The following is a 27,935-nucleotide window of genomic DNA, read 5'->3' on the forward strand; positions in this document are numbered from 1 at the left end:
CAGTCCATCATGTAACTACTTCTTGAGAATATTGACAGTCTGGACCAAAGTGGTTGCAGACAGACTAAAATTTTCATGCATAAATTTCATCTGCTACTGTTGTAAAATATTTTAAAACATTGAGTGATTCCCAGTTATGATGTTTCCTTGACACCGATGTGGTGTCACTCATCAGTAGATTACAGAAAAAGGGGGACATTACATTTGAGCAGGCAAAAACAGAAAGGAGTGAAACCTCACCCTCTGGTTCGACGATCTTTGTTGCCTTCCTCCGCTCCGGTTCGCCCCCCTTCCCATCCCAACCTGCTGCAGTGACGTCACACAGGTATCGAGCTAATGGAAGTGTCAACAAAGAAGACGTCACGAGGAATGTCCGACGTGATTGGCCCAGAGCGTCTTTCCTGGTGCTGCACGAGGAGAGAGGAGGAGGACGGCCGCGCGTCCGGTTGCTATGCAGGTTTATTGAAGAGGGATGGAGGACGGAGACGGTTGAGAGATTTAAGTTGCCTCCTCCTTAAATCTCTCAGCCGCACACACTCACTCTCAGAGCATCTGGGTTGTAAACATCAGAGGGTTTGAAGCAGCATGAAAGTATGATGGAGGAAATCTGAGGTTATGAAAGCAGGAAGATACAACAAAGAGCAAAAACTACAGAATATACAGATTAATGCAATCACACATCTGTTTACCATCACATCCAAATATGCAGACTGCAATCTCTCAACATTTATGGCTGTTTACTTTTTACATACATTTACCCATAATTCAGTTTTGTTTCTTTCTTACTGTCATTTGTAAAATATACACAAATCTGCATGTTTTCCTCGACTTTCTTACATACAGGCGACGCGTCTGTTTGCTAATCTTTGTCCATGCACTCTTATCCTTGTTTGAACTATAAGGACTGATATGCCCCACATGGATAAGGCTGCACATCTGACTCACTGTTTCACCCGAAGGGACTTCTTTTTTTTCTTTTTTTTACGTCTTTACACAAAGGCTTATTCTTAGTACCATGCTGTTAATATTTTAAAAGTGGAATCTGGCTTCATCAACCCATGAATGTAAAAAGCTGAACACCTCATGATAAATCTAACCTACAGCCCATAAAAGTTGGCAGTATGAGGAAAAATGTTAAAATGTCTATCCTGCCTTCTCTACATTTTTCTGATTGTTGGAGTTACATCAGAAAGAGATTCATGAGAAATTAAAATTCATAATATGTTGTGACACAAAATGTGACTAAAAAGAGGTGGAGAAGAAAAATCTTTGAGATGTCAATAAAACGCCTTCGTGTGTTTAACCTTTATTCAACCAGGAAAACCTTGTTGAGATTAAAAATCACTGTTTCATAAATCCCACACGTACAAATATTGTTACATGAATATTATATGAATTTAACTCGATTGCTCTGTGTGAAATTAACAAAAGTTGTACATTACAATTTCTCTTGGGAATCTAATTTGCATACCTCAGTAGACAATAGACTTTACAGAAACAACAGACAACAAAATGTATTTAGAAATAAATAAATACATAAATATGTCGACAAATGTAAGTTCAAAAGGTTTACACAAAAATAATGACGTAAAAACTATAAATAAACCTAATGAAAAGCACATTTTCACCACTCCTAACAGAAATGTTTTGACTCCTCGGTGAGCCCGGGCTGCTTTTATACCGCATTCTACGTCCTACGTCATCACGTTGACCCTGAAGCGGAAGTAGACACGTGGGGTTGAAGCGAGTGAAGTGAATCACGTCAACGCGCATGCTGTGCTGCTACGAAGCTAATTCAGGTAACTTTTATCTGTTTTCACTGAACATTACGAGATGTTTGAAAGCGAATGTCACCGCGACACAAGTCCCAGCCTCGTGTCGGCCGACAGGAAGTTGATTTGACACGTTTCCTTTTCTCTCTCTGACGATAAACTTTAAAAATAACGAGCTAGCCTGTTAGCCCGGTCGGTTCGGACAAACTGTCACAGGTGTTAAAGTCTTGTTTTACTTGACTGACTGAATTTGACCCGAGCACAAACAGAAAGGTGATTGTTGTTGTTTGTTTTCAGGATCAGAAGTAAACCCTCCTCTTCATCATCTTCATCATCATGGCCGTGAGAGCAGCGTTTGAGAAAAACAACGAGATCGGCTGCTTCGCCAAACTCACCAACACTTACTGCCTGGTGGCGATCGGCGGCGCAGAGAACTTCTACAGGTGAACTTCTACCTTAACTCCACCTGTCAGGGTCCTTTTGTTAAAACCCCCAAACTACAAAGAAGGGACTCCAAAGAGAAGAAACAGGCCAGCTGTGTGAACACCTCTCACACCCAAATGAAACCTTCACAGTTGACCCAAGCAAGTTAAACCAACAGATGATGTTAAGAAACAGACTCCTTTAGGTCATTACATTCAACAGATGATGATAAAAGGTTAAGAAACAGACTCCTTTAGGTCATTACATTCAACAGATGATGATAAAAGGTTAAGAAACAGACTCCTTTAGGTCATTACATTCAACAGATGAAGCATTTCCTTCAAAAAAAGTTTATTTTAGGGTTTGAAAACAAATGAAGTTCTAAAGTGAAACAAAAGTCAACACAGAGAGTTTCTTTAATGATCCCGAGGGAAATTCAAAGCATCTTCTGCTGCTTCCAAAAACACATGACATGAGACATGTGTAACGCCCTCTGTCCCCCCCCTCTGTCCCCCCTCTGTCCCCCCCCTCTGTCCCCCCCCTCTGTCCCCCCTCTCTGACCCCCCTCTCTGTCCCCCCTCTGTCCCCCCTCTCTGTCCCCCCTCTGTCCCCCCTCTGTCCCCCCTCCTCTGTCCCCCCTCTGTCCCCCTCCTCTGTCCCCCCTCTCTGTCCCCCCTCCTCTGTCCCCCCTCTGTCCCCCCTCTGCCCCCCCCCTCTGTCCCCCCTCTCTGTCCCCCCTCTGTCCCCCCTCCTCTGTCCCCCCTCTGTCCCCCTCCTCTGTCCCCCCTCTCTGACCCCCCTCTCTGTCCCCCCTCTCTGACCCCCCTCTCTGTCCCCCCTCTGTCCCCCCTCTGTCCCCCCCCCTCTGTCCCCCCTCTGTCCCCCCCTCTCTGTCCCCCCTCTCTGTCCCCCCTCCTCTGTCCCCCCTCTGTCCCCCCCTCTCTGTCCCCCCTCTCTGTCCCCCCCTCTCTGACCCCCCCCCTCTGTCCCCCCTCTCTGTCCCCCCTCTCTGTCCCCCCCTCTCTGTCCCCCCTCCTCTGTCCCCCCCTCTGTCCCCCCTCTCTGTCCCCCCTCCTCTGTCCCCCTCTCTGTCCCCCCTCTCTGTCCCCCCCTCTGTCCCCCCTCCTCCGTCCCCCCCTCTCTGTCCCCCCTCTCTGTCCCCCCTCTCTGTCCCCCCCTCTGTCCCCCCTCCTCCGTCCCCCCCTCTCTGTCCCCCCTCTCTGTCCCCCCCCCCCTCTCTGTCCCCCCCTCTCTGTCCCCCCTCTCTGTCAAAATAAAAGATAGAACTGATCTACCTGCTGACATTGGACAAACAAAAAAAGAATTAGGCCGTTGTACGACATCATTTATGACCAAGCAGCATCCTCAGGTGAAAAGTGAAGCCACATGCTGAAGTGTAAAAATCCTGCAGTACCTCGAGTGTCCACTAGAGGCTGGCTGCAGAAGCACAGGAAGTCACATACACACCCATTCTAAAAAGCCTGTTTTTACAGCAGAGATGAACATGTTTACAGCCTGGTTCAAAAAACCAAATAGGTGTGATTAGCTCATGTCTGGATGGACACACACTGTACGGGGGGTGAATGTTTTGATGACTCATCAGTTTTGATTTGATGAAGGATAAGAGTTATTCACAATAAGGCGTGTAGCTGACCTGATTGACAGGTGGGCGCGGTGTAACGGTTTGTCAGGAGGTTTAAAACCCGCCTCAGCTCCAGCTCTCAGCCTGTCGTTAGGTTGACTCAAAGTTAGACTGAGACAGCATTTCCAGCATGGAGACCGCCATCGATGGGACTCCAGCGCCCCCTGCAGGAACAGACGGGGGCGCCATCGATGGGACTCCAGCGCCCCCTGCAGGAACAGACGGGTGACGTCACTCAGGCGTTTTGTTTATTTCCTACATTTAATTTTAAGCATGCTTGTTCTTCTAAACACACGACATGAGGAGGCTGCAGCTGACGGGTGATTTTAATTCTCCCCTAATATTCTACATGGAGGCTGAACTTGCAGCTTGGGGGCCCCTGAGTTCCTGCAGGGGGTCTTATCCATCTGCATAGTCTGCATGGAGCAAGAAACAGCTCTGCTGCCTGTAAACAGCTGTAAACTAAAGTAGCCTCATGATGATGTCATCAAAGTGCAATCTGTGCAAACAGATCAAGGTTTTAAATCCTGACATCTCTATTTCAGTCTTTTGTGTTTCTGTTGAGACAAAGTCAAAGAGAGTTTCAGTAAGTCAGGAGGCGGGGTGAGGGAGTGTGTTTACACGGACTCCCCTTTTTTTGTTTAACTTCATTTAAAAAACATTTTTTTAAAGATTTATTTTTGGGCTTTTCGTGCCTTTAATGCAGAGAGAGGACAGTGGATAGAGTCAGAAACCAGAGAGAGAGAGGACAGTGGATAGAGTCAGAAACCAGAGAGAGAGAGGACAGTGGATAGAGTCTGAAACCAGAGAGAGAGAGAGAGGACAGTGGATAGAGTCAGAAACCAGAGAGAGAGAGAGAGGACAGTGGATAGAGTCAGAAACCAGAGAGAGAGAGAGGACAGTGGATAGAGTCAGAAACCAGAGAGAGAGGACAGTGGATAGAGTCAGAAACCAGAGAGAGAGAGGACAGTGGATAGAGTCAGAAACCAGAGAGAGAGAGGACAGTGGATAGAGTCAGAAACCAGAGAGAGAGAGAGAGGACAGTGGATAGAGTCAGAAACCAGAGAGAGAGAGAGAGGACAGTGGATAGAGTCAGAAACCAGAGAGAGAGAGAGAGGACAGTGGATAGAGTCAGAAACCAGAGAGAGAGAGAGAGGACAGTGGATAGAGTCAGAAACCAGAGAGAGAGAGAGAGGACAGTGGATAGAGTCAGAAACCAGAGAGAGAGAGGACAGTGGATAGAGTCTGAAACCAGAGAGAGAGAGGACAGTGGATAGAGTCAGAAACCAGAGAGAGAGAGGACAGTGGATAGAGTCTGAAACCAGAGAGAGAGGACAGTGGATAGAGTCAGAAACCAGAGAGAGAGGACAGTGGATAGAGTCAGAAACCAGAGAGAGAGAGGACAGTGGATAGAGTCAGAAACCAGAGAGAGAGGACAGTGGATAGAGTCAGAAACCAGAGAGAGAGAGGACAGTGGATAGAGTCAGAAACCAGAGAGAGAGAGAGGACAGTGGATAGAGTCTGAAACCAGAGAGAGAGGACAGTGGATAGAGTCTGAAACCAGAGAGAGAGGACAGTGGATAGAGTCAGAAACCAGAGAGAGAGGACAGTGGATAGAGTCAGAAACCAGAGAGAGAGGACAGTGGATAGAGTCTGAAACCAGAGAGAGAGGACAGTGGATAGAGTCTGAAACCAGAGAGAGAGGACAGTGGATAGAGTCTGAAACCAGAGAGAGAGGACAGTGGATAGAGTCAGAAACCAGAGAGAGAGAGGACAGTGGATAGAGTCTGAAACCAGAGAGAGAGAGAGGACAGTGGATAGAGTCAGAAACCAGAGAGAGAGAGGACAGTGGATAGAGTCAGAAACCAGAGAGAGAGAGAGGACAGTGGATAGAGTCAGAAACCAGAGAGAGAGAGAGAGGACAGTGGATAGAGTCTGAAACCAGAGAGAGAGAGAGAGGACAGTGGATAGAGTCAGAAACCAGAGAGAGAGGACAGTGGATAGAGTCAGAAACCAGAGAGAGAGAGGACAGTGGATAGAGTCAGAAACCAGAGAGAGAGAGAGAGGACAGTGGATAGAGTCAGAAACCAGAGAGAGAGAGGACAGTGGATAGAGTCAGAAACCAGAGAGAGAGAGAGGACAGTGGATAGAGTCAGAAACCAGAGAGAGAGAGGACAGTGGATAGAGTCTGAAACCAGAGAGAGAGAGGACAGTGGATAGAGTCTGAAACCAGAGAGAGAGAGGACAGTGGATAGAGTCTGAAACCAGAGAGAGAGGACAGTGGATAGAGTCTGAAACCAGGGAGAGAGAGGACAGTGGATAGAGACAGAAACCAGAGAGAGAGAGAGGACAGTGGATAGAGTCAGAAACCAGAGAGAGAGAGAGGACAGTGGATAGAGTCAGAAACCAGAGAGAGAGAGGACAGTGGATAGAGTCTGAAACCAGGGAGAGAGAGAGGACAGTGGAAACCAGGGAGAGAGAGAGGACAGTGGATAGAGTCAGAAACCAGGGAGAGAGAGGACAGTGGATAGAGTCTGAAACCAGAGAGAGAGGACAGTGGATAGAGTCAGAAACCAGAGAGAGAGAGGACAGTGGATAGAGTCAGAAACCAGAGAGAGAGAGGACAGTGGATAGAGTCAGAAACCAGAGAGAGAGGACAGTGGATAGAGTCAGAAACCAGAGAGAGAGAGGACAGTGGATAGAGTCAGAAACCAGAGAGAGAGGACAGTGGATAGAGTCAGAAACCAGAGAGAGAGAGGACAGTGGATAGAGTCAGAAACCAGGGAGAGAGGACAGTGGATAGAGTCAGAAACCAGAGAGAGAGAGAGGACAGTGGATAGAGTCTGAAACCAGAGAGAGAGGACAGTGGATAGAGTCAGAAACCAGAGAGAGAGAGGACAGTGGATAGAGTCAGAAACCAGAGAGAGAGAGGACAGTGGATAGAGTCTGAAACCAGAGAGAGAGGACAGTGGATAGAGTCAGAAACCAGAGAGAGAGAGGACAGTGGATAGAGTCAGAAACCAGAGAGAGAGAGGACAGTGGATAGAGTCAGAAACCAGAGAGAGAGAGGACAGTGGATAGAGTCAGAAACCAGAGAGAGAGAGGACAGTGGATAGAGTCAGAAACCAGAGAGAGAGAGGACAGTGGATAGAGTCAGAAACCAGAGAGAGAGGACAGTGGATAGAGTCAGAAACCAGAGAGAGAGAGGACAGTGGATAGAGTCAGAAACCAGAGAGAGAGGACAGTGGATAGAGTCAGAAACCAGAGAGAGAGGACAGTGGATAGAGTCTGAAACCAGAGAGAGAGGACAGTGGATAGAGTCAGAAACCAGAGAGAGAGAGGACAGTGGATAGAGTCTGAAACCAGAGAGAGAGGACAGTGGATAGAGTCTGAAACCAGAGAGAGAGGACAGTGGATAGAGTCTGAAACCAGAGAGAGAGGACAGTGGATAGAGTCTGAAACCAGAGAGAGAGAGGACAGTGGATAGAGTCAGAAACCAGAGAGAGAGAGAGAGGACAGTGGATAGAGTCTGAAACCAGAGAGAGAGAGAGGACAGTGGATAGAGTCAGAAACCAGAGAGAGAGAGGACAGTGGATAGAGTCAGAAACCAGAGAGAGAGAGAGGACAGTGGATAGAGTCAGAAACCAGAGAGAGAGAGAGAGGACAGTGGATAGAGTCAGAAACCAGAGAGAGAGAGAGAGGACAGTGGATAGAGTCAGAAACCAGAGAGAGAGAGAGGACAGTGGATATAGTCTGAAACCAGAGAGAGAGGACAGTGGATAGAGTCAGAAACCAGAGAGAGAGAGGACAGTGGATAGAGTCAGAAACCAGAGAGAGAGAGAGGACAGTGGATAGAGTCAGAAACCAGAGAGAGAGGACAGTGGATAGAGTCAGAAACCAGAGAGAGAGGACAGTGGATAGAGTCAGAAACCAGAGAGAGAGGACAGTGGATAGAGTCAGAAACCAGAGAGAGAGGACAGTGGATAGAGTCAGAAACCAGAGAGAGAGAGGACAGTGGATAGAGTCAGAAACCAGAGAGAGAGGACAGTGGATAGAGTCAGAAACCAGAGAGAGAGAGGACAGTGGATAGAGTCAGAAACCAGAGAGAGAGGACAGTGGATAGAGTCAGAAACCAGAGAGAGGACAGTGGATAGAGTCTGAAACCAGAGAGAGAGGACAGTGGATAGAGACAGAAACCAGAGAGAGAGAGGACAGTGGATAGAGTCAGAAACCAGAGAGAGAGAGAGGACAGTGGATAGAGTCTGAAACCAGAGAGAGAGAGAGAGAGGACAGTGGATAGAGTCAGAAACCAGAGAGAGAGAGGACAGTGGATAGAGTCTGAAACCAGGGAGAGAGAGAGGACAGTGGAAACCAGGGAGAGAGAGAGGACAGTGGATAGAGTCAGAAACCAGAGAGAGAGAGGACAGTGGATAGAGTCAGAAACCAGAGAGAGAGAGGACAGTGGATAGAGTCTGAAACCAGGGAGAGAGAGGACAGTGGATAGAGTCTGAAACCAGAGAGAGAGAGGACAGTGGATAGAGTCTGAAACCAGAGAGAGAGAGGACAGTGGATAGAGTCAGAAACCAGAGAGAGAGAGGACAGTGGATAGAGTCTGAAACCAGGGAGAGAGAGAGGACAGTGGAAACCAGGGAGAGAGAGAGGACAGTGGATAGAGTCAGAAACCAGGGAGAGAGAGAGGACAGTGGATAGAGTCAGAAACCAGAGAGAGAGAGAGAGAGGACAGTGGATAGAGTCAGAAACCAGAGAGAGAGAGAGAGAGGACAGTGGATAGAGTCAGAAACCAGAGAGAGAGAGAGAGAGGACAGTGGATAGAGTCAGAAACCAGAGAGAGAGAGTGGGAAATGACATGTGGAAAGAGGCCACGGGTGGAAGTGAACCCGGGCCTACCGCTCGAGACGAGAGTCTCAATACATGGGACGCGCGCCCTAACCATTGCTCCACCAGCGCGCCCCTAACTTTATAATTTTTGTGTATAAAAACAACATATCCCGATTTCAGAAAGTAGGATAAACTTAACCCCAGATTTTCAGAACCTGATCTTGCTACCTGGAGAACTCTGGGGGAAAAAACAGGATACTGTGGCATGTAAAAACGCTTTCCCCCGGTTCTGACCGCTGTTGACAACAAAACAAACACGACGGTGGCAATGAGAGCGTCTTACGTCTGGAGCGTGCAGAGATGTGAATGACCAGGTTTCTGTGTGCATGTAAACACCAAAACCCAAATATGGTCATAACCAGGATACTAACGTCCATGTAATCATGTCAAACACAACTGTTACAGAACTTTATGACTCGCCAGGAACGTCCCGAGTCAACCAGAACAAAGCAGAACAGTCAAATCCAGTCGGAGGACAGAGTCTCTGCAGACACAGACACCACCACACATGTACGGAGGCCCAGAAGGGACGATTGAGAGTCTCTATCTTATTTATTTCAGAAAAGCAGTTCAACATTTATGGGGTTTCCCTGTGATGTCAGCAGGGTTTTTGACCTCACTGTACAGATGATCCGTCCCTTAAGACTTCATGTTGCCGTCTCTTGTCTTTTGGCCGGGTGTTGCGTCGACAGCTGGCTCGCTGAAGAACATCCAGTTTCATCAGAGTTTTGATTTCCATGCAGAGCTGAACAAACTGACCGGCTGTTGTTGTTGTTGTTGTTTGTCTCTGCAGTGTGTTCGAGGGAGAATTGTCCGAAACCATCCCAGTTGTTCACGCTTCCATCGCAGGCTGTCGCATCATCGGGCGGATGTGTGTGGGTGAGTGCTGCTCAGGAAACACACGCGCTCTTACCTCCCAGCTCTGTTTTTCTACTTTCACTAACACATCAGCTCTTAACAGCAGCATCTTCTATTCACACATTTATTTTCGTCTTCTTTGTTTCTGTATTTTCAACCAACACGACGAACCAAAACAAGATATTCATCTTTAGATTTCATACAAACATAACTCAACATGCTTGAGTTAGACACAAACAAAGCGCTGTGTCAAACCTAAACCAGCTGGTGTCACAAACATACCAGGGGCTCGTTTCTGAAGGAAGCTCTGAGTCCGTTCACCCTGAAATGAGGGAAACTCTGTTTCAGAAGAGGAGGTCACTCAAACCCGAGAACGAGGGGTAACTGCACCCCGTTTCAGAGGGAGAGGTAACTTTACCTCTGAGTCAGTTGCTATGGTAACTGAGTCTGTGAACCTAACCTGGTCGGGAGCAGGTTATCTTCAGTGAACCCAGAGTTTCTCTCGGTCTCCTCCCTCTTCCAGAATCACCGTTTCATTTCCTCATTCTTTCATTCAGTCCGTATCACGCCGTGTTAGTGAAGATTCACCGTTTGTCTGAATAAAAATCCAGGTTGTTTTAATATATGTTAGGGTGGCATTACTACAGCGTATAAAATAAACTTTTTAAAAGTTACTTATCAAGTTTCTCCACCTGAAGCTCACCTGTTGTGATAACTGAATTTATAGGGATTACACTAAACGACGTTACAAAGCAGCAGGCAGGTGAGAGTGAGTAACCATGGTGACTGTCTGTCTGTCAATCAACAATGTCCCGCCCCCTCTATGAATTAAACTCTTCAGTCAGTAAAACTTACTTTGATCATGTGTCACAGAATGAACACATTCTGTATTATGTTTGATTATATATAAACTAAACTAAAGTTAGTCCAATGATGTCATAAAAAACAACAAAGTCTGCAGAGCCTGTATGAAGCTCCAGCTGGAGGAACTCTGCAGGGCTAAAACAGAACAGAAACTTCAACAACTTCAAGTCTACATGTTTTTAAATGAATGCATCACTGTGTGAAAATGTTCCTGATGAACATAAAAAGAGGACACATAACTAAATCATCATTTCAAAGTGGTGAGGAAAACCTTCAAATTGTTCATAAATATTGATCAAATTGAGGGAAAGACATTTCTGTTGCTGAAGATGTTCTGGGTGAGAGACCTCCAGACCTCCTACAAAGATGTTTTTTCAAATAGATTAAACTTGTCTGCTCAGTTTTTGTGCATTTAAAAACATTATACAGGGAAATAAGTTTGGTTGAACTGGTCAGTAACTTACAAATTAGTCTAAAGATCAGTATGAAAAAAATTGTGATATGATGTTTTTATCATATCGCCCACCTCTAGTGTGAATACAGCTTTATGTTGAGGATAAAGTTAATGCACAAAATAGACTCTGAATGAAGTTACCTTTAAATCTACATGAGCCTTTTATGTTCTTATATTTCATTTTGAGCTGTTTTGAAGTCGCTTTTCTTCTGCTGGATTGCATCTTAATGAAAATAAAGGTTTAGGTTTAATACAACTCCACCAGTTTTGACCTGCAATATTATAATTCTGATTAAATATTAAATTAATAGACTTTATTACTTTAGAACAGCTGTTTTCTCTTGCACCACTTCTCACTCCTGTTTTTTCCTTCTTAAAACCTGTTCATGTACGCTGTATGTCCGCATGAAGATATGCTATATTTTGAAATGGTTAAAGTAGGAGGATCTCTTTTATGTCACCTGTTGCCATGGTGAATCGTAGTATTGGGGCTCCATTCATGTTGGCTTTTTATCGTTGTGGTGCACGCACTGAACACAGAGTGGACCTACTCAGAGTTGATTTAACTAATTCAAATCTGCTGATCTGGAACTGAAAGCTCAGAGTTTCCCACCTGAGGGTAAATCAACTCAGAGCTCAGGGTTAGACTGAGGGTTTGTTCAACCTTCTTTCAGAAACGGGCCCCGGGTCTAAACCGTCTTGTTGTGTTTGTCCTGTTTTCAGGGAACCGTCACGGCCTCCTGGTGCCCAACAACACGACGGACCAGGAGCTGCAGCACATCAGAAACTGTCTGCCAGACACCGTGAAGATCCAGAGAGTGGAGGAGAGGCTGTCTGCGCTCGGTAACGTCATCGCATGCAACGACTACGTAGCGCTGGTCCACCCCGACCTCGACAGGGTGAGACACACATGAACCGACTCTCTGATGAGCTGAGCTTTAGTGTCATTCAGGAGGTGTAGTGGTTTTGTTGCACGCTGCATGTACAGAGGCAGTAGTCCTAGTAGCAGCGGCCGAGGGTTCAAATCTGACCTCTGCCCTTTGCTGCATGTCACACACCCCTCCCTCCCCCTCTCTCTCCTCCCAACATTTCCTGTCTCTCTGCAGCTGTCCCATTTCATAAAGACAAAAAGGCCCAACACATTTTATTGTCATTCATGGACAGAATTTTTCATTTTGCTCAAATCCTTAAAGAGGTCATATTATTCCCTGTTTGAGGTTCATATGTTTAATCTATGTATCTACTAAAGTATGTTCACAATAGATAAAGTTAGTAAAGTGTCTGTTTTCATGTCCTGCCGCTCCATGCACCGGCTCTCTTCTGACTCTCTCTCTAAGGTTCTGAAGTGCCCACGTTCAGAGTCCCCACGTGGGCCAAGTCTGATGTGATTGGTCAGCCTGTTGGCTCTGCCGTAATTGGTCAGTCACTCAGCACGGTTCTCGGAAATGTCCCGCCCCTTCTACCATATTGGGAATGCAGCCACTTTGGCTCCGAGGGGAGCAAAAACATTAGCACCTTAGCACTACTGTGCTAACGCAGGCTACGGCATATCGTGGGCGTGCTACAGAAGTTAATGGACGTGCAACATGAGCTGCTGGGCCACAACGAGCCAATGGGCTTAGATCAGTGATCTCACACTGACAAGACGTCACACTGGCAAATTTTTATGGAGGGGGGCTAGAACCGAACGTTACATGCGGCTAATGCTACAGCTAACAGGAGGAGGTAGGAGAAGCTGCGTTTCCGCAGACTTTGAATTTTTTCACATAGATGTTCCTAAACATGAACAGGACACTTTGAAAACACACTAAAGAGCAGATAAAACCAGAAAAAGAGAAGTGCTCGACGGGGCAGCCTGGGTTCAAGTTGAACCTGTTTCTTGAATTGGGTGTCAAAGACTTCTACTTTGGTTTTCATGTCATAGTAACAGGTATCGATATTGGTCATCGTAATTCTCACTCATTTTCATATGAAATTAAGAGCTGTATGTGTTCTCTTTGTCTTTGTTTGAAATCTTCCTGCCTGTTTGACGGATCTCTCTCTCTCTCTCTCTCTCTCTCTCTCTCTCTCTCTCTCTCTCTCTCTCTCTCTCCCCCCCCCCCCCCCCCCCCCCCCCCCCCTCTCCCTTGTTCTCGTGGTCAGGAGACAGAGGAGGTCCTTGCAGACACCCTGAAGGTGGAGGTTTTCCGTCAGACGGTAGCAGAGCAGGTCCTGGTCGGCTCTTACTGCGCGTTCAGTAACCAGGGAGGCCTGGTCCACCCCAAGACGTCCATCGAGGACCAGGACGAGCTGTCGTCTCTGCTGCAGGTCCCACTGGTGGTGAGTGGGGGGTCGGGGGGTCGAGGGGTCGAGGGGTAGGGGGGTTCACTTTGTCAGACTCTCACTTCTTCATGATGTCACAGACCTGGACTTTAACTCGTCTTAATCATCGACTCTTCCTCAAAATGTAAATGTTCATCCAGAACTTTCCTTTTGGAGTGCAGCGCTTCATGTTTCTTTCTGTTGCAGGAAAACATGTAAAATATGTCTTGAAGAACAAAATCATTAATGTTGCTCATGATTTTAAAAAAATCCCTCTTCCTGTTCAGGCGGGCACAGTGAACCGGGGCAGTGAGGTCATCGCCGGGGGGATGGTGGTCAACGATTGGTGCGCGTTCTGCGGCCTGGACACGACCAGCACGGAGCTGTCCGTCATCGAGAGCGTCTTCAGACTGAGCGACGCAGCACAGCCCTCGGCCATCGCCACCAGCATGAGGGACTCGCTGATCGACAGGTGGCCGATACTCACAGACACACACACACACTCACACACACACACTCACAGATACACACACACACACACAGACACACACACACACACACACACACACACACTCACACACAGATACACACTCACAGATACACTCACAGATACACACACACACACACACACACACACACAGATACACACACTCACAGATACACAGATACACACACACACACACACACACACACACAGATACACACACACACACACACACACACACACACAGATACAGATACACTCACAGATACACACACACACACACAGATACACACACAGATACATACACACACTCACAGAGACACACACTCACAGAGACACACACACACACAGATACAGATACACACACACACACACTCACAGAGACACTCACACACTCACAGATACACACACACACTCACAGAGACACTCACAGATACACACACACACTCGCAGATACACACACTCACAGACACACACTCACAGACACACACTCACAGATACACACTCACAGATACACACACACACTCACAGATACACACACACACTCGCAGATACACACACTCACAGACACACACTCACAGAGACACACACTCGCAGATACACACACACTCACAGATACACACACTCACAGATACACACACTCTCACAGATACACACACTCTCACAGACACACACACTCTCACAGAGACACACACTCACACACAGAGATACACACACTCACAGAGACACACACACACACAGATACACACACTCTCACAGACACACACACACTCACAGAGATACACACACTCACAGAGATACACACACTCACACACTCTCAGAGATACACACACACACAGAGATTCACAGAGATACACACTCTCACTCTCTCACACACACAGATACACCCTCACACACAAATGGATATACACACACAGATTCACACACACAAACTCACACATAGATACACACACTCCACACACACACACTCACTCACTCACTAATACACATGCACACACACACACACACACACACACACAGATTCACATACAGATACACTCACACTCACACTCACACACTCACACACTCACACACACACTCACACACATATAGATACATACAGATATACACACACTCACACTCACACTCACACACAGATACATACAGATACACTCACACACACACACACACACTCACACACATAGATACATATAGATACACTCTCACACACTCACACAGATGAATCACTCCTTTTAATTTATACCTCGTTGGTATCTTTCACACATTTGTTTGTCATTTCTGCTCCGGACACAGAAGCTGACGAGATGAATCTCTGACAGGTTGAACCTGAAACAACTGAATGAAACAAAGTCTGAGAATCATTTTCTCCTACTGTTTCTCTGACACACACACACACACACACACACACACACACACACAGAGGCTACCATCTGCTCATTTTAGATCTACTCACCACTTGCAGCCTACTTCCTCTGACTTTTTGAGTCACTCATTGATGTTCTGTCACACAGATAAAGAATGTGGCACTGATGGTCTAGCAGTTAACGAGTGCCCCATGTGTAGGCTCTAGTCCTCTATGCGGACAGCCCGGGTTTGAATCCGAACTTCCCGCATGTCACCCCTCCCTGATTTCTCACTGTCTTTATTCTTCTCTCTATAAAGGCCCCAAAAATAATGATTAGAAGAATCAATTAATTTCCTATATCTGTAATCTGTGACACCCCCACCCTCCTCAAAGCCCTGACACACCAAGCAGACAGCAAAGAACAAGTGGTTGCCGTTTGTCTTTGCCAAAAAGTTGCACTTGAACACACCGCAAAGACTACAGCCGACGACCAACCACCACGTATGTTCTGCTCATGCGTGAGAGGAAATAACTCTCCATGCCAGCAGGGGGCGGTAGTCCGTTGTTTATGATACGAGAAGACCATTTTCACCCCGCTGTCGGTCACCACTCGTATTATAGGTCGTCTACTAATGGAGAATATGTCTGATAAGAAGGAGAAAATGGCGCTGGCGTTGTCAGCTCTTGGTCTTTTAGTGGAAAAGGAGGAGGAGACGAATAAGGAGAAACCTCACTAATGGGTGAAAGCATGGAGACTACAGCGACATGCTCAAGGGGCTCTACTGAACCTGAGAGCTGGAGAGAGATGAAACATCTGAACAGCCAATCAGATTGTTGTTAGAATCCTCCTGAACCTTTTTGGAGAGCAGCTTGTTTCTGATGTGCAGCTGAATCAGAAGTGTCTCTGACTTTAAAATGAGTAACCTGTTCTTTAACATCCTCTCTTCTCTCTCTCTCTCTCTCTGAACAGCATGGCCTAAAGTCGCCTCTGAAGGTTCCTGCCCTCAAAGAGCTCTACTGCAGGATCCCACCGGTCTCACATGAAGACAACGAGCTGCTGGACCTCATTTCTCCACTTCAAACGCCTCCTCCTCTCTCTCAGAACTGTTCACTCATGAGCGTCGCTCTGATCGTTTTCGACCTTTATCTGCTTTTGAATTAATCTATACTAACAGATCTCCTCCGTTCGAATCAGCTTTCTGCACAAACTTAATCAAAAAGATGAAGTTTTAAAGGGAGAAATCCTGCAGCTGTGCACGTCCCCTCATCACGTGTTGTTGACCCGAGCCGGGGGAGATAATTGGCTGTAGGGAGACATTAAAACAGGTAGAGCGACCGCCGTGTGAGAAGTCTGATAGTTCAGCCTCTGTTGCTGTCATGAACGTTTTTTTTAAATCAAATGTTTTCTCCCGGTGTGGAGAACGAGAGGCTGAAATGATCAAAATAAAACTTATACATGTGCCTGTGTTGTTTAAACATCACAAGGTGTAAATCTCTCCTCTGTGTTTCCCCCTGATGGGAAACTATCAGAGGACAGAATCCCCTCCCTGATGCTTCGGCTACTTTTTTTAGTCTCGCTTGAACTCGACTGCTTTTTGTCATCTTCAGTTTTCCTTCAATAGTGAGAATCTCCTCGTTGTTTTTTTGCTTTTTAAAACAATTTTAATTCATACTTTCTGTTCGTTTTCTCACCAGAGAATGAGCTTTGTTAGCTCGAGAAAAATAAGCTGAAAATCTATCCAGATCAACACTTTATCACGGGAAAATGGATGAATGTCCGTAGTTTAAGATTCCTGTCAACATTTACCCGAAGCTCCAACTGCAGCAAATGCTTACATAAAATGGGAACTCCCGTTTTGTCGTTTAAATTAATGCAGAATATTCATGTTTGGCCTTTAAGTGGGAGTACAAAGTTTCTGTTTTCGCTCGATTTCTTCAACTTGAAACGAGTAAAACTGCAGCATATAGTCCCTGCAGGAAAAGCTCCTGATCAAAATGCATCCTCTAAACGTTCTTGTTTTTGCCTCATTGATTCAGAGTCACCTGAAGTGTCTGACATCACTTCAATTCTCCATCTCTACATTTACAGACCTTTATGTTGCAGTGAGTTAACATTAATCTCTGCAAAGCCGCCAGACTCCTTGGAGAAAAGCAGAGATTTACACGAGTCAGAGGTTTAATTTACTGCTTGATCTGTTTGTTTGGTGTTTACAATGAAGAGTTCAGATGTTAGTGTGAACAGCTGATAAACAACTCGAGCATCCAGCGTCTTTAAAAACACTTTTTGTCGGTAGATTCTGGCTTTGACAAACACTTTGTGACGGACGATTCTGGTTCAAAAGAAATCCTTTTGCACCCGACAAAATACGATTTCCAAGTCCAGACTTGTTTAGTATCTATCCACTCCGACCTTCTAAAGTCCAGAATGAAACAGGAATCTTTTTCATTTTGAAAGTGATGTTATTGAACGTCTGCCAAAGTGCTGTAAACTTCGAGTGAAGTCTAGTTTACTGAGTATATACGACATGCGATATCTTAAATACACATGCAGTGATCTTTTTTTTTTCTTTCTGTGCTCTTGTATGGACGCCGACACTGTAAGGAAAACGTTTGAAAGCAGAGGTGAGGAGGATTGAGATGCAAACTGGAGCTGAGAGCGTGTTTCTTTTTTTTTTACGCCTGTGTTTCTGTACCAAATCACAGTCCTCTGTGAGCTCTAACATGGATCATGACGTCTGTCTGTATAATAAAATAAATCACCCTCTTTTTATCTGCTTGGTGTGTTTTTGGACCCTGATTGGTTGAATCACATGTCGTTGTCATGATGTATCCGAGGAGTCTTGTGAAGTATCTACATTTCATGCCTCTGACGTTTAAGACATACCAGACCTTTTACTGCAACACAGTTCACAGCCTGAGGTAGAGTTAGAAACAAGGTGTGGGCGCCGTTAGACCTAGCGTTAAGGAATTTACAACAACACATTTATTGGCACTGAAGTCCATTTCTAGTATGACCGTGTGCACGAGTTTCTGCTTTTAACATTTTTATGGAAAGAGCAAAATATGAATTCACAACTGAGAGTGCTGGTTTTGTACTTAAGTCCCCGCCTCTAATTAGGCAACTAGCCAATCAAAATGTAGGACTTTAGGGGGGCCCATGCCACCCCTGGACACACCCCTGCTCTGGAGTCATCCCGTGGTGCTGCCATGCTTGCGACCTGAACTTCGCCTAGTTGTTTATCTTTCCATTTTAGGCCCGCTCGTTGAAAGCGGCTCTCTAAGGTCCAAGACAAATTTCCCTAAGGAGACAATAAAGTGTATCACATCGTACTCCGAGACCTTGAAGACGAGTCAAACTTCATCCAGACTGCAAAACACAAACGAGCAGAAAACTGTTTTAAAGGCAACTTTTTTTTTTAAATTTATTTGCAAATGCTTTGAATAAGGTTGTAGCAATGCGTCTATATACACCCCTCTGAACAGTGACCACGTCAGGAAGCCTAAAGAAAAACACACAGCTCGATTATATGATCGTTTATACGCACACTTTTTTTTGTTTCAAACATACACATACATTTATTTCAGTTTTTGGTTTTTTGGGGAAACATCTAAAAGACTCCTCTAAAAAATGAAAACAGTACAATTAAATCCAACGGCTAAAATCAAAACACATTTATAAAAAAAGAAGACATGCAAGGTTTGTAGTGCATCACAACCTTTGTGGTCTAAACGTCTCATTAAACAAAGGCAGACAGACGGAGAGAGGAGGAGATACAAAAAGAAGAGATCGATATAGAGATACAGTCATTCCCTAAAAAAAACAAACTCTATGCCAACTCTTTATTATATTTGTATTAATTTATGTGCAAAGAAGCTCATTCGTTTCCAACATTAAATACACTTTGTTATGTCTAATGCTCGACTCTATGCTACCATGACACACGCAGCGTTTTCTTTACAAGCCGTCTCCAGAGGAGGAAATGATATTTAAAGCGGGGCCCCAGTGTCACCTCGCCTCGGCTCAGAAGCTTTTCTGGGATCTGATTACTTCCTGGCTTCCCCCGCTGCCAAGGACAGGCTGTGTCCACACAACGGGATCATTTTATTGGCGTTTTCGCCGCGTTGTCCGGGGGAAGTGAGATCACACAGTGTGTCCAAACAGCCGACCTGTAATCACGCTAATTGCTTGTGACCCGTTGTTTTGAGACCGCTAATCCAAACCAGCGATGTCAGTTTGAAGCTAGATTAGAGCTCGCCTCTTAATATTCTCCCACCGCACGTTTTGTGTTTTTCATTCTACTCTAAAGAGACAATCTGAAGCGTGAGAAGCAACAAGAATACAACCTGTGGGAGCGCAGTGCGTCCCTCGGGTTTCCACAACCGAGACAAACCTCCTTCACCCGATTGGTCGGTTGTGACATTAAATGTGTGTGTGTGTGTGTAAGGGTAATGTGTGCACATCAGGAAGACAGGCGAGTTGTGATATTTAAGGTGTGTTGTGCTTACAGAGGGGGGGGGGGGGGGTGGGGGTTCAGTCTGTTAACATGCCTGACAGGATGTAGCAGCGTGTGGCTAAAGGCGCTAATGCTAAGTTCCCTTGTGTGACAGTAAATTACCGTATCTTTACAGGGGGCGCCTACGGAGGTGTGACGGGGGTAAATATTGCACGTGAAACATTAACTGTGTGTGTTTTTTTACAGTCTGTGTTAGCCCGATTGTCAGCGACTCTGCAGCCAGCGGCGAGTTGGCGAGTTGAGCTTCAGGCTGACGGTAAATGTAAGATCAAAAAAACAAACCCAGATCCATCTTTAACAACACGAACTAAGCTACGGCTAATATCTCAAACTAAGACGAGAAGTCAACAGAAATAAAAACTAAGAAAGTGATTTTAAAAAAAAGTTAAAAAAGTAGAACAACAATCAAATCTTCTAGTTTCTACGTCAGCGGTGTGAGAGCGAGAATATGGACCGATGGTTAATGTCTGGATCGTCACGACTCAGAGCGTCAGATGACGTCCTGAACTGTTGCAGGCGTCTGCCTTGTTTCTTTGCTCAGCACGTTTATAGTTTTAAGGATTAAAATCAGTTTTAACTCCCAAACTCTCCAAAGTCATTCCCCACCCTTTCAAAATAAGAGACGTCCGTCTGCGTGGGATAAAAAGAGAAAAATCAAACTCTCAGAGGACTCACAGGTGTGATGAGCTCTGAGGGCGACGAGAGACACACGAGATGTCCTCGGGCTTCTGTAGCTAGTGTTGCATTTACTGACCGATATAAAGAGGGTGCATTTCTACGACAGAGAGAGAGAGAGGGGGGGACAAGGGGGGTGTCTGTCACAAGTACACTGACTGTCTGCTACGTGCGACAAAGTGGAGACGATAATGGAGTTGGTGGTTCTTGGTCAGGTTCTGGCACCACATACCCCTCCCCCCCCCCCCCCCCCCTCCATCGCCCTCCCCCCTCACCCCCCTTCTACCCTCTCGCCGTCCTCCCTGCACCTGAAGATGTCCCGCTCTCCCTCCCCCCTCTTCCTCCCTAGCAGCCGAAGGTCTCCTGCGAGGCGTAGACCATGTAGAGGAAGCCGTCCTCGTCTCTCTCCTGCTCGTAGATCTCGGAGATGGGCGTGGACACGGACACCATGCTGTGCTGGTTCACCAGCAGGAAGAAGGCCTGAGTGGGGTTCAGCTGCAGACGACGCCTACCACAGGGGAGACAGAGGAAAAGCACAAGTTAATGGGTTTTTCTAGAGCTAGTCGGACTCTCAAACATAAAAAACTACCACCCACCGTCCCTCTTTCTACACGTCTAGTCATACTAAGTCCCCAATAGATTCTCATTGTGTTGCTTGTTTTGATTTTCTCTCTCTGTGGTCTGCAGCTCTGCAGGTGATTCTGATTCTCCAATTAGGTGCACCTGGTTTTGGATGCTTAAAAATCCAGTCATCAGAAGAAAGAGGCTTCTGGAGTGGGGATCACCTCCTCTGTTAGTGTGTTCTCATGTTTTTGGATATTGCAATAAAACAAAGTTAATGCAAAGACCAGTGGAAGAGGCAACCGGAGCTAATTCATTTGTTATGAGTTATTCATGTTTGGGGTTGAAGCTGCAAGGCCTCGGTTTGTCACAGCACTACGAGCTTATCATCCCAGCATGGAGTGTTTTTTTTTTATTGTTTGTCATGCTAATTTTATTGTTTGCTCAACTCATGCAGACATGTTGTGTTCATGTTTATCACTGAGTATGGAGTTCTGTGGAGAGAGTGTGCTACCTAGACTGTAAATAAACATGGACGCAGCCTGAGTGATGTCACCCACTGGTTACAGAAGTGGGCCTTGGAATCCCATCGATGGCGGTCTCCATCCTGGTCAACCTAACAACAGGCTAAATAACACTTATTCTGGGGCTCTAGTCACAATCAACACCAACAACTGAAATGAAAGGAATAGCCTGTTAGCTCGTTAGCAGCTTTTAGCTGAGCTAGCACACGTCGTCCGTCTCTCCCTGCTCTAGAGCTGCTGACGGGACATCAGACAAGAGAAGCCTTAATGGATAGCGCCCTCTGCTGTCTAAAAAAAGTCATTTTTCAGAGTACTGATGTGAACCTTGACACCTTTGAATCAATGTTTAACAGCCTGGTGATGACTCTTCACATGAATAATCAGGTGAATGACTTTAGTTAAGCAACAAGCCGGATTTCATGTGTCGGTCTTACATTTATGTGTCGTATGTTTGTTTTCAGAAAGATTTAAAAACTCTTTGTGCTGTCAGCTCACTCGCTCCTCTCGGTCTCTTTTTGGCTCTTCAAGCATTGTTGGCGGCGCAGAGGGTTCTGACACACGCTGACAACTATTAACGCAGCGAGACGATATGATTCTACTGCAAATTGATTTTACATCAGGACATAACTGCCTCCACTTCTCTGCCTCAGCATTAAACTCTGATAATTATTAACAACCCTCTCAAAGCCCAGAGATATACGATAGTCTTTCTGCCCCGCAGGACGATCAAATCTGAATTTACTGCCTCGTAATTCTGCCGGTGACTGTATTATGACCCTCTGTTCTTCACCCCTTGTTGACACGGCATTGATTGTAAACAAACTGGTGGACGGCTTCCTCAGCAAGCCGCGAAATCAACACAAACACACACACGTCATGTTACACCTCCGCTGTGTTTAACACCACCAGCACACATGCCAAACATCAACTTAAATGACCTCAATACTCTGTGTGTGTGTGTGTGTGTGTGTGTGTGTGTGTGTGTGTGTGTGTGTGTGTGTGTGTCAGTGTTTACCTGATGATCTTAACCAGCTCGCTCATGTTGACGTGGTCGGGTACCAGGAACTTGGTTTTGTCCAAAACGGGGAGCTGCTTCTCTCCCTTGTATCTCTCAATGATCACCTGCAGCCGGCAGACAAACACAACAAACTGTTCACACACTGAAGCACTCACTACATTCATAGTATTATAATATTTCATGATGAGAATAACAGTATGTCTGACTTCACTTTGTGTGCTGGAAGTGTCAGAGGTAGCTGAGAAAATGTTTCAGCTGATGTCAGCGAGTTCTTGTTTTGTTGACACAATGATTAAACAAATGAGATAAACGGAGATTTAAAGCCACTAGTGGGGTGATTTTGTTCCTTTTTGACAGACCCATTCTTTGCTGTTCACCGTTTATAGTCCTGATGCTAAGCTACGCTCGCTGCGAGAAGCTTCATAATATCTGTGCAGACCCCCCCCCCGTACATTTCCTAAAACATCAAACTGGTCGTCATACTGGGCCAACATTGAACATTTAGTGATATTATTTCTATCAGGTCAAATCTAACCCTCTTTTAGGGATTCCATGCTTGCAGAAATAACTGATATTTGCAGGAGGAGCTGCATGTGTGAATGCAAGCAGAGACACTTTTCACTTGGAGTTTCTCCTGACTGCATGGTATGTTTTCTGCATCCGTCTTGGTGAACTCCATTTGATCGTCTGATAGTCAGAGTGAGCTGATGTGAGAACGCAGCAGGATGTAATCAGGAGAATTCACCTGGAGCCAGTGGGAGGGGCCAGTGGGAGGGGCCAGTGGGAGGGGGTGGTGACTTTTATTCACCTGTGATCGCTGCACGACCATAGACTGTCTGCACGCCACCTTTGCACACCTCCATGCTCTAATCAACCTGCTGCTGCATGTTTCCTGTTCTCCAGGATGTTCTTCTCCTCTCTTTAGTTCACATTGAGATTCATTGATACAAACACACATATTCTCATTATAGCGTCGCATAGAGGACTCTGCTGCTTCATCCGCTTCTTCAGTGTAGTTGTTTTTATGCCATGACTTGCCTCATGAGACCCCCCCGCCCCCCCTCCTGTCTGACAGGGATAAACGGCTTTAGTTTGTTTAAGTGAATCATTTGTGATTGATGGTAATCATGATGATTGTTTTGTTGTGGGTTCATGTATCTGAAGGTTTGAACATTGGAGACAGTTTTACCGTCTCGGAATCTAAAGTGTTTTTATTCGGCCTTGTCTCGGTCTCAACTGGGAAAACTCTGGATTTTAAATCACTTCTATTCATTCATAATTAGATTTTTATCCCCCGGTTAGGGCTGCACGGTCTAAGTGAGTGACACACCCCCTGCACACAAGATGATGACTTTCCTGTGATAGTTATGGTTTTGGTCTTGGTCTTGTCTCGGTCTCAGAGCACTCTGGTCTCAGTTTTGTCTTGGTCTCGGTTAGTGTGCTCTTGACACTTCAGCGAGCGCAGTTACATTAAATTCAGAAGCAGAGCAGATTTAAACGTGCTCTCAAACGCACGCAGGAATCACTCGGACAACATGGAGGAGAAAGGTCTGCACTGCGGTGTCTTAAAAATCAGTGAAGCGTGTCGTAATAAAAATCAGGTTCAAACAACAACTCACGGGGATCTTGTTGGGGTGCTGATCACGGATCTGCTGGACCTCTTTGCACCGGTCAGCTGTGGACAACAAGAGACACAAATCATAAACAAAAGAGCCAACAACATTCAAATCATCTTCAGCTCACAGCAGATTAAAGTTTGACTTTCTCCTCTGAAAGTGTTTTCATAAAAAGATGAAACGAAAGAAAGAGACTCTCTATTTTAAGACGGAGAACAAACGAGCTCAGATGCATTTAAAGATCATCGGCTGTGGAGAAAAGTGAATATCATGTGTGTCACTATTTTTAGTCTTAAATCAAATTTATTCAAACCTCTTTTAGTTTGTAGAACAACACCGACAGAGAGTCAGATCTGTCCATGACTGTGTCAATGTCAGGATTAATGATTGTCATCAATAATATGACTTTTAATATCCTGGATCGATCCTTTTAAAGAATGAAAACACAACAACAACCCGTGTTCTCAGAGCCAGGATGAATAAAGAAATGTGAGAACACGTTTAATGTTCAACAAACAAGAGAGAGAATTAAAGATTTTTTCTGCTAAATAGATTCAGAAATCATTCAAATTTAGAGGGATTGATTTAATATTTGATTATTTATTCATCCTATTAGCTTGAGTGTTTTTAAGAGGACATATCATATTCCTTCTCCACCTTTTCAAACAGCCCCCTGTGGTCTAAATGAAACATCTGTGCTGTGCTTTGGTCAAAATATAACATGAATCAAGCACCAGAGGAGGTTTGTGACCCTGTATAAACCAGCTCTCTCAGAACGCTCCGTTTTGGTGTGTGTGTCTCTTTAAATGCAATGAATTAGTCACTGGATATGGACATATCAGCCGATTAATTTGCACCGTCTGGCTCTACTTAAAACTATAAACACGTTTCAAAATGATTCTTAGAAACATGTAGACGTTGAGTTTGTAAGATTTCCAATGTGTCTTATTCTGACATCATCAGGTTACAAACAGCAGAAGTTATAACTCACCAGTGTGTTTGACATCTGATGCAACATTTTTTAAAGATGTGTAAGTAATGAAAGCGTTACTATTTGTTGTGAGTTTGCATACCATTGAGTCTGAATCCTGCCTTTTGCACCAGGGGCATTCCCGTCTTCAGCTTCGTGATGTTTTTACCACCTTGTTATCTTATTTTACAACCCACACTTAAGTTTTTGTTTTTAAAAAGCCCTGTTTGAGAAATCCTCAGCGACACTGGCTGGGTTCAAAGCTCAAATGGCTTTGAGGAGCAGCAGTGTGAAGTGTGAATGCTTCCTTTGTTCTGGTCTTGAGATGTTTTTCTTGCTGCTCCGTTAAGGGCAGAAACTGCTAATACTGGCAGGACTGGAAAAACACAATGCTGTATTTTTGTTGTATTTCAAACCTTATCAGTATACCTGGTTTTGCAACAACATGCGCATAATGTCCCACCCATTGCTAGAGTATTTTCAAGATGAACCACAACACTTTAGATGTTGTCCCTGAGCGGGCCTGTCTATCTTTGTTTAGAAAATACGTCTCTCTACCTAACATTATTAAACTAATCCATCTGTTCCCTCTGGACAAGGTTTTGTATTTTTCTTAGATTCAGGAGCAATGTGTGTCAGTGAGGCAAAGAGCAGAGCAGCAGACACACAGCTGTGAGGTGAATAACAACTCAGGTAAACAGGTCAGTGTAAGGAAGGGGAAAAAAGTGTGATGTTGTGCAGTCAGCAAACTCGCCCGAAAAGGAACCTGACGCGGCAGAGACCAACCTTATTAACTACACACTACAGCCTTGTTTTTATTCTAGTTTCAGTTAAACACACAGTATATACATTCCACCACCAGGGGGCTCTCAATCAAAACAATAACAAAAGATGAGGTCAAGGCTGGTGGGGAATCATGGGAGTGATTCTCTCTGCTACTCCCCCTCCACCCACCCCGATAAAAACCAAGTGACCGTAGTCGGGACGACAGGGTGAAACCGGCCTGAGGAACAGAATATGTTTTAAATTTACATAATAATTTACATGCAGTAACAGTACGGCAGCTTTCAGTAGCAGCTCACGCTTCCTCGTGTCGCGGTCAGCAGCCGCAGTCAGGCCGCTGTTTCAAGCTGCGATTTATTTACGCCCCTGTGAGATTTCGCCTACAATCTGAATGTTGTGGGGGTGTAATGGGGGGATGAAGTGATCCCCCCTCTGTCTGTCTTAGGAGGTAGTAACAGAGGTGTTACAGAGAGGAGGGCGGCGGGGGGAACGCAGCGCTGTATGTGTGAATATCTCACTGTGTGTGTGTATGTGGAGCTCCAGGCGTGTCGTGCTTCCACAACGCCGAAACGCAGTGTGAATCACAGACTGGGACGCTAATATTACACTGTCCCCAAATGAATATGGATGTACAAAGACGTGATGACAGCTGAGCTTAGTAACCACACTTTTGTGGGGAAAAAAATCAGTCTGAAAAGTGATTTTGAATTTACATCCTGTGTTTCCACTTTAACGATCTGTCTGCCGCTCCAACACGTTTCCCGTTACAACACAGAAAAGTGAAGGATTGCTCTGGCTTTGGAAACTGTTGGAAATACCTGAGGTAATCTAAGTACCCAACAACAACAACAACAAAAATAAACATCCAAACTGTAGTTACAGTAATAACATGAATACTTAAGATCGTTAAAATAACAGATTGTTTTGTTTTAAAACAAAAAGTTTTAAAAAGTGTTGACAACCTTTGTGCAAACCATGTTAGATCATTATTTAAATCTCTCTGGATGGAGATAACTTGATAAAGATGTTATAACAACAGTTTATATATATATATATATATATATATTATAGTTCTCCAGTGACACAGTTGTTTATCCCCAGACTTCTCTGTTGTGACCACATTATGTAATGGACAGAAGCTGGGCTCCTCCCTGCCCAGCACAGGGGCCGTCTTCAGGCCTCACGTTACAACATACATCAGTGAACACGTGTGCTGGTGTAATGTGTCAGCACATGTTGTTTTCCCTTCGAGCAAAACACGAAATGTTTACTCCTTTAAGTCCTCCAGGTAGTTTACCTTCAAGACAGCTAGTCCGTGGTCATCACAGGCCTAGCTAGCTTCAAGGCTCACACAGCTAATGTGACAGTGACCCAGTTGGCCTCAGAGAGATCACACATCCTTCAGGATAAAACAGACTGTCTGAACAGTAAGAGGCAGAGAGATCACACATCCTTCAGGATAAAACAGACTGTCTCAACAACGGCAAAGGATTAAATCTGCACATCACATGTTATTTATCATTCTTGTTTAGCTGCTTCAAAAAATAATTAAAGTTTAACTTGACGACTGTATGTTTGCGGGACGTTCTGATTATTGTCTGAAGCATTAAAGTGGATTTGAAGCTGATGTAAAGCAGTTCTAACAGCCACATGAAGCTTAATAACACCATGTAGCTACACTTAGCTAGGTGAGCTAGCAGGCCGGCTAACTGCTTGAACGCGTCAGAATAATAAAAACACTTCTTTTCTTACCGAATGTCCTCCTTTGTTTGAAGGGTCTGTCGGACGGCATGTTTCTCGGTGTTATTACACAGGTATGAGCTTCTTGTTGCGCAGTTTCACAGCTTGCAGACTCGACTGTTCCTGCTCAGGTCTGAAGCCAAATAACAGCTCGCGACAAACAAAGCAGGTAAACCGAGGCGGTGACGTCACCCGCTGGATTTAAAGGGGACGTTCAGCCGTTGCCGTGTTACACTTTAATCGTCACTGTAGATCAAAAGCATTAAAGACACATGTTTTTTAAATGACGTCACATAACAGCGTTTTAGTGCTGTGTCATGAACAGTAGTGCTGACAGGAAGTGGTGCAAGTTGTATGGCCTCAGTGGTCATTCTAAACTGTGGAGTTAAAACAGCTTTAAGAAAATAAAACAAAAAGTTTTTATACTTCAAAGAGATTCAAACAATCTTATGAGAGACTCTTTAACCAAAGATGATGGAGATTTGTCTACCC

The 27,935-nt window shown here is 45.2% G+C and overlaps 2 protein-coding genes across 2 annotated transcripts; one reads left to right on the plus strand and one right to left on the minus strand.

Annotated features, from left to right (window-relative positions):
- Positions 1–1,662: 1,662 nt before the first annotated feature.
- Positions 1,663–17,812, plus strand: eif6 (eukaryotic translation initiation factor 6). The gene is made up of 7 exons (XM_020653061.3): positions 1,663–1,799; positions 2,070–2,215; positions 9,530–9,615; positions 11,636–11,811; positions 13,055–13,231; positions 13,501–13,685; positions 16,013–17,812. The coding sequence occupies exons 2-7, from the start codon at positions 2,109–2,111 to the stop codon at positions 16,020–16,022; spliced, it is 741 nt and encodes a 246-aa protein (XP_020508717.1). The 5' UTR covers positions 1,663–1,799; positions 2,070–2,108; the 3' UTR covers positions 16,023–17,812.
- A 749-nt stretch (positions 17,813–18,561) lies between these two features.
- LOC109998274 (microtubule-associated protein 1 light chain 3 alpha) lies at positions 18,562–27,628 on the minus strand. The gene is made up of 4 exons (XM_020653059.3): positions 27,456–27,628; positions 23,954–24,009; positions 22,332–22,438; positions 18,562–20,739 (listed from the first exon to the last, which is right to left on the minus strand). Exons 1-4 carry the CDS (start codon positions 27,493–27,495, stop codon positions 20,577–20,579), a joined length of 366 nt encoding a protein of 121 aa, XP_020508715.1. The 5' UTR covers positions 27,496–27,628; the 3' UTR covers positions 18,562–20,576.
- Positions 27,629–27,935: the final 307 nt, after the last annotated feature.

The sequence above is a fragment of the Labrus bergylta genome, chromosome 5, assembly GCF_963930695.1.
Source record: "Labrus bergylta chromosome 5, fLabBer1.1, whole genome shotgun sequence".
Classification (NCBI taxonomy): Eukaryota; Metazoa; Chordata; class Actinopteri; order Labriformes; family Labridae; genus Labrus; species Labrus bergylta.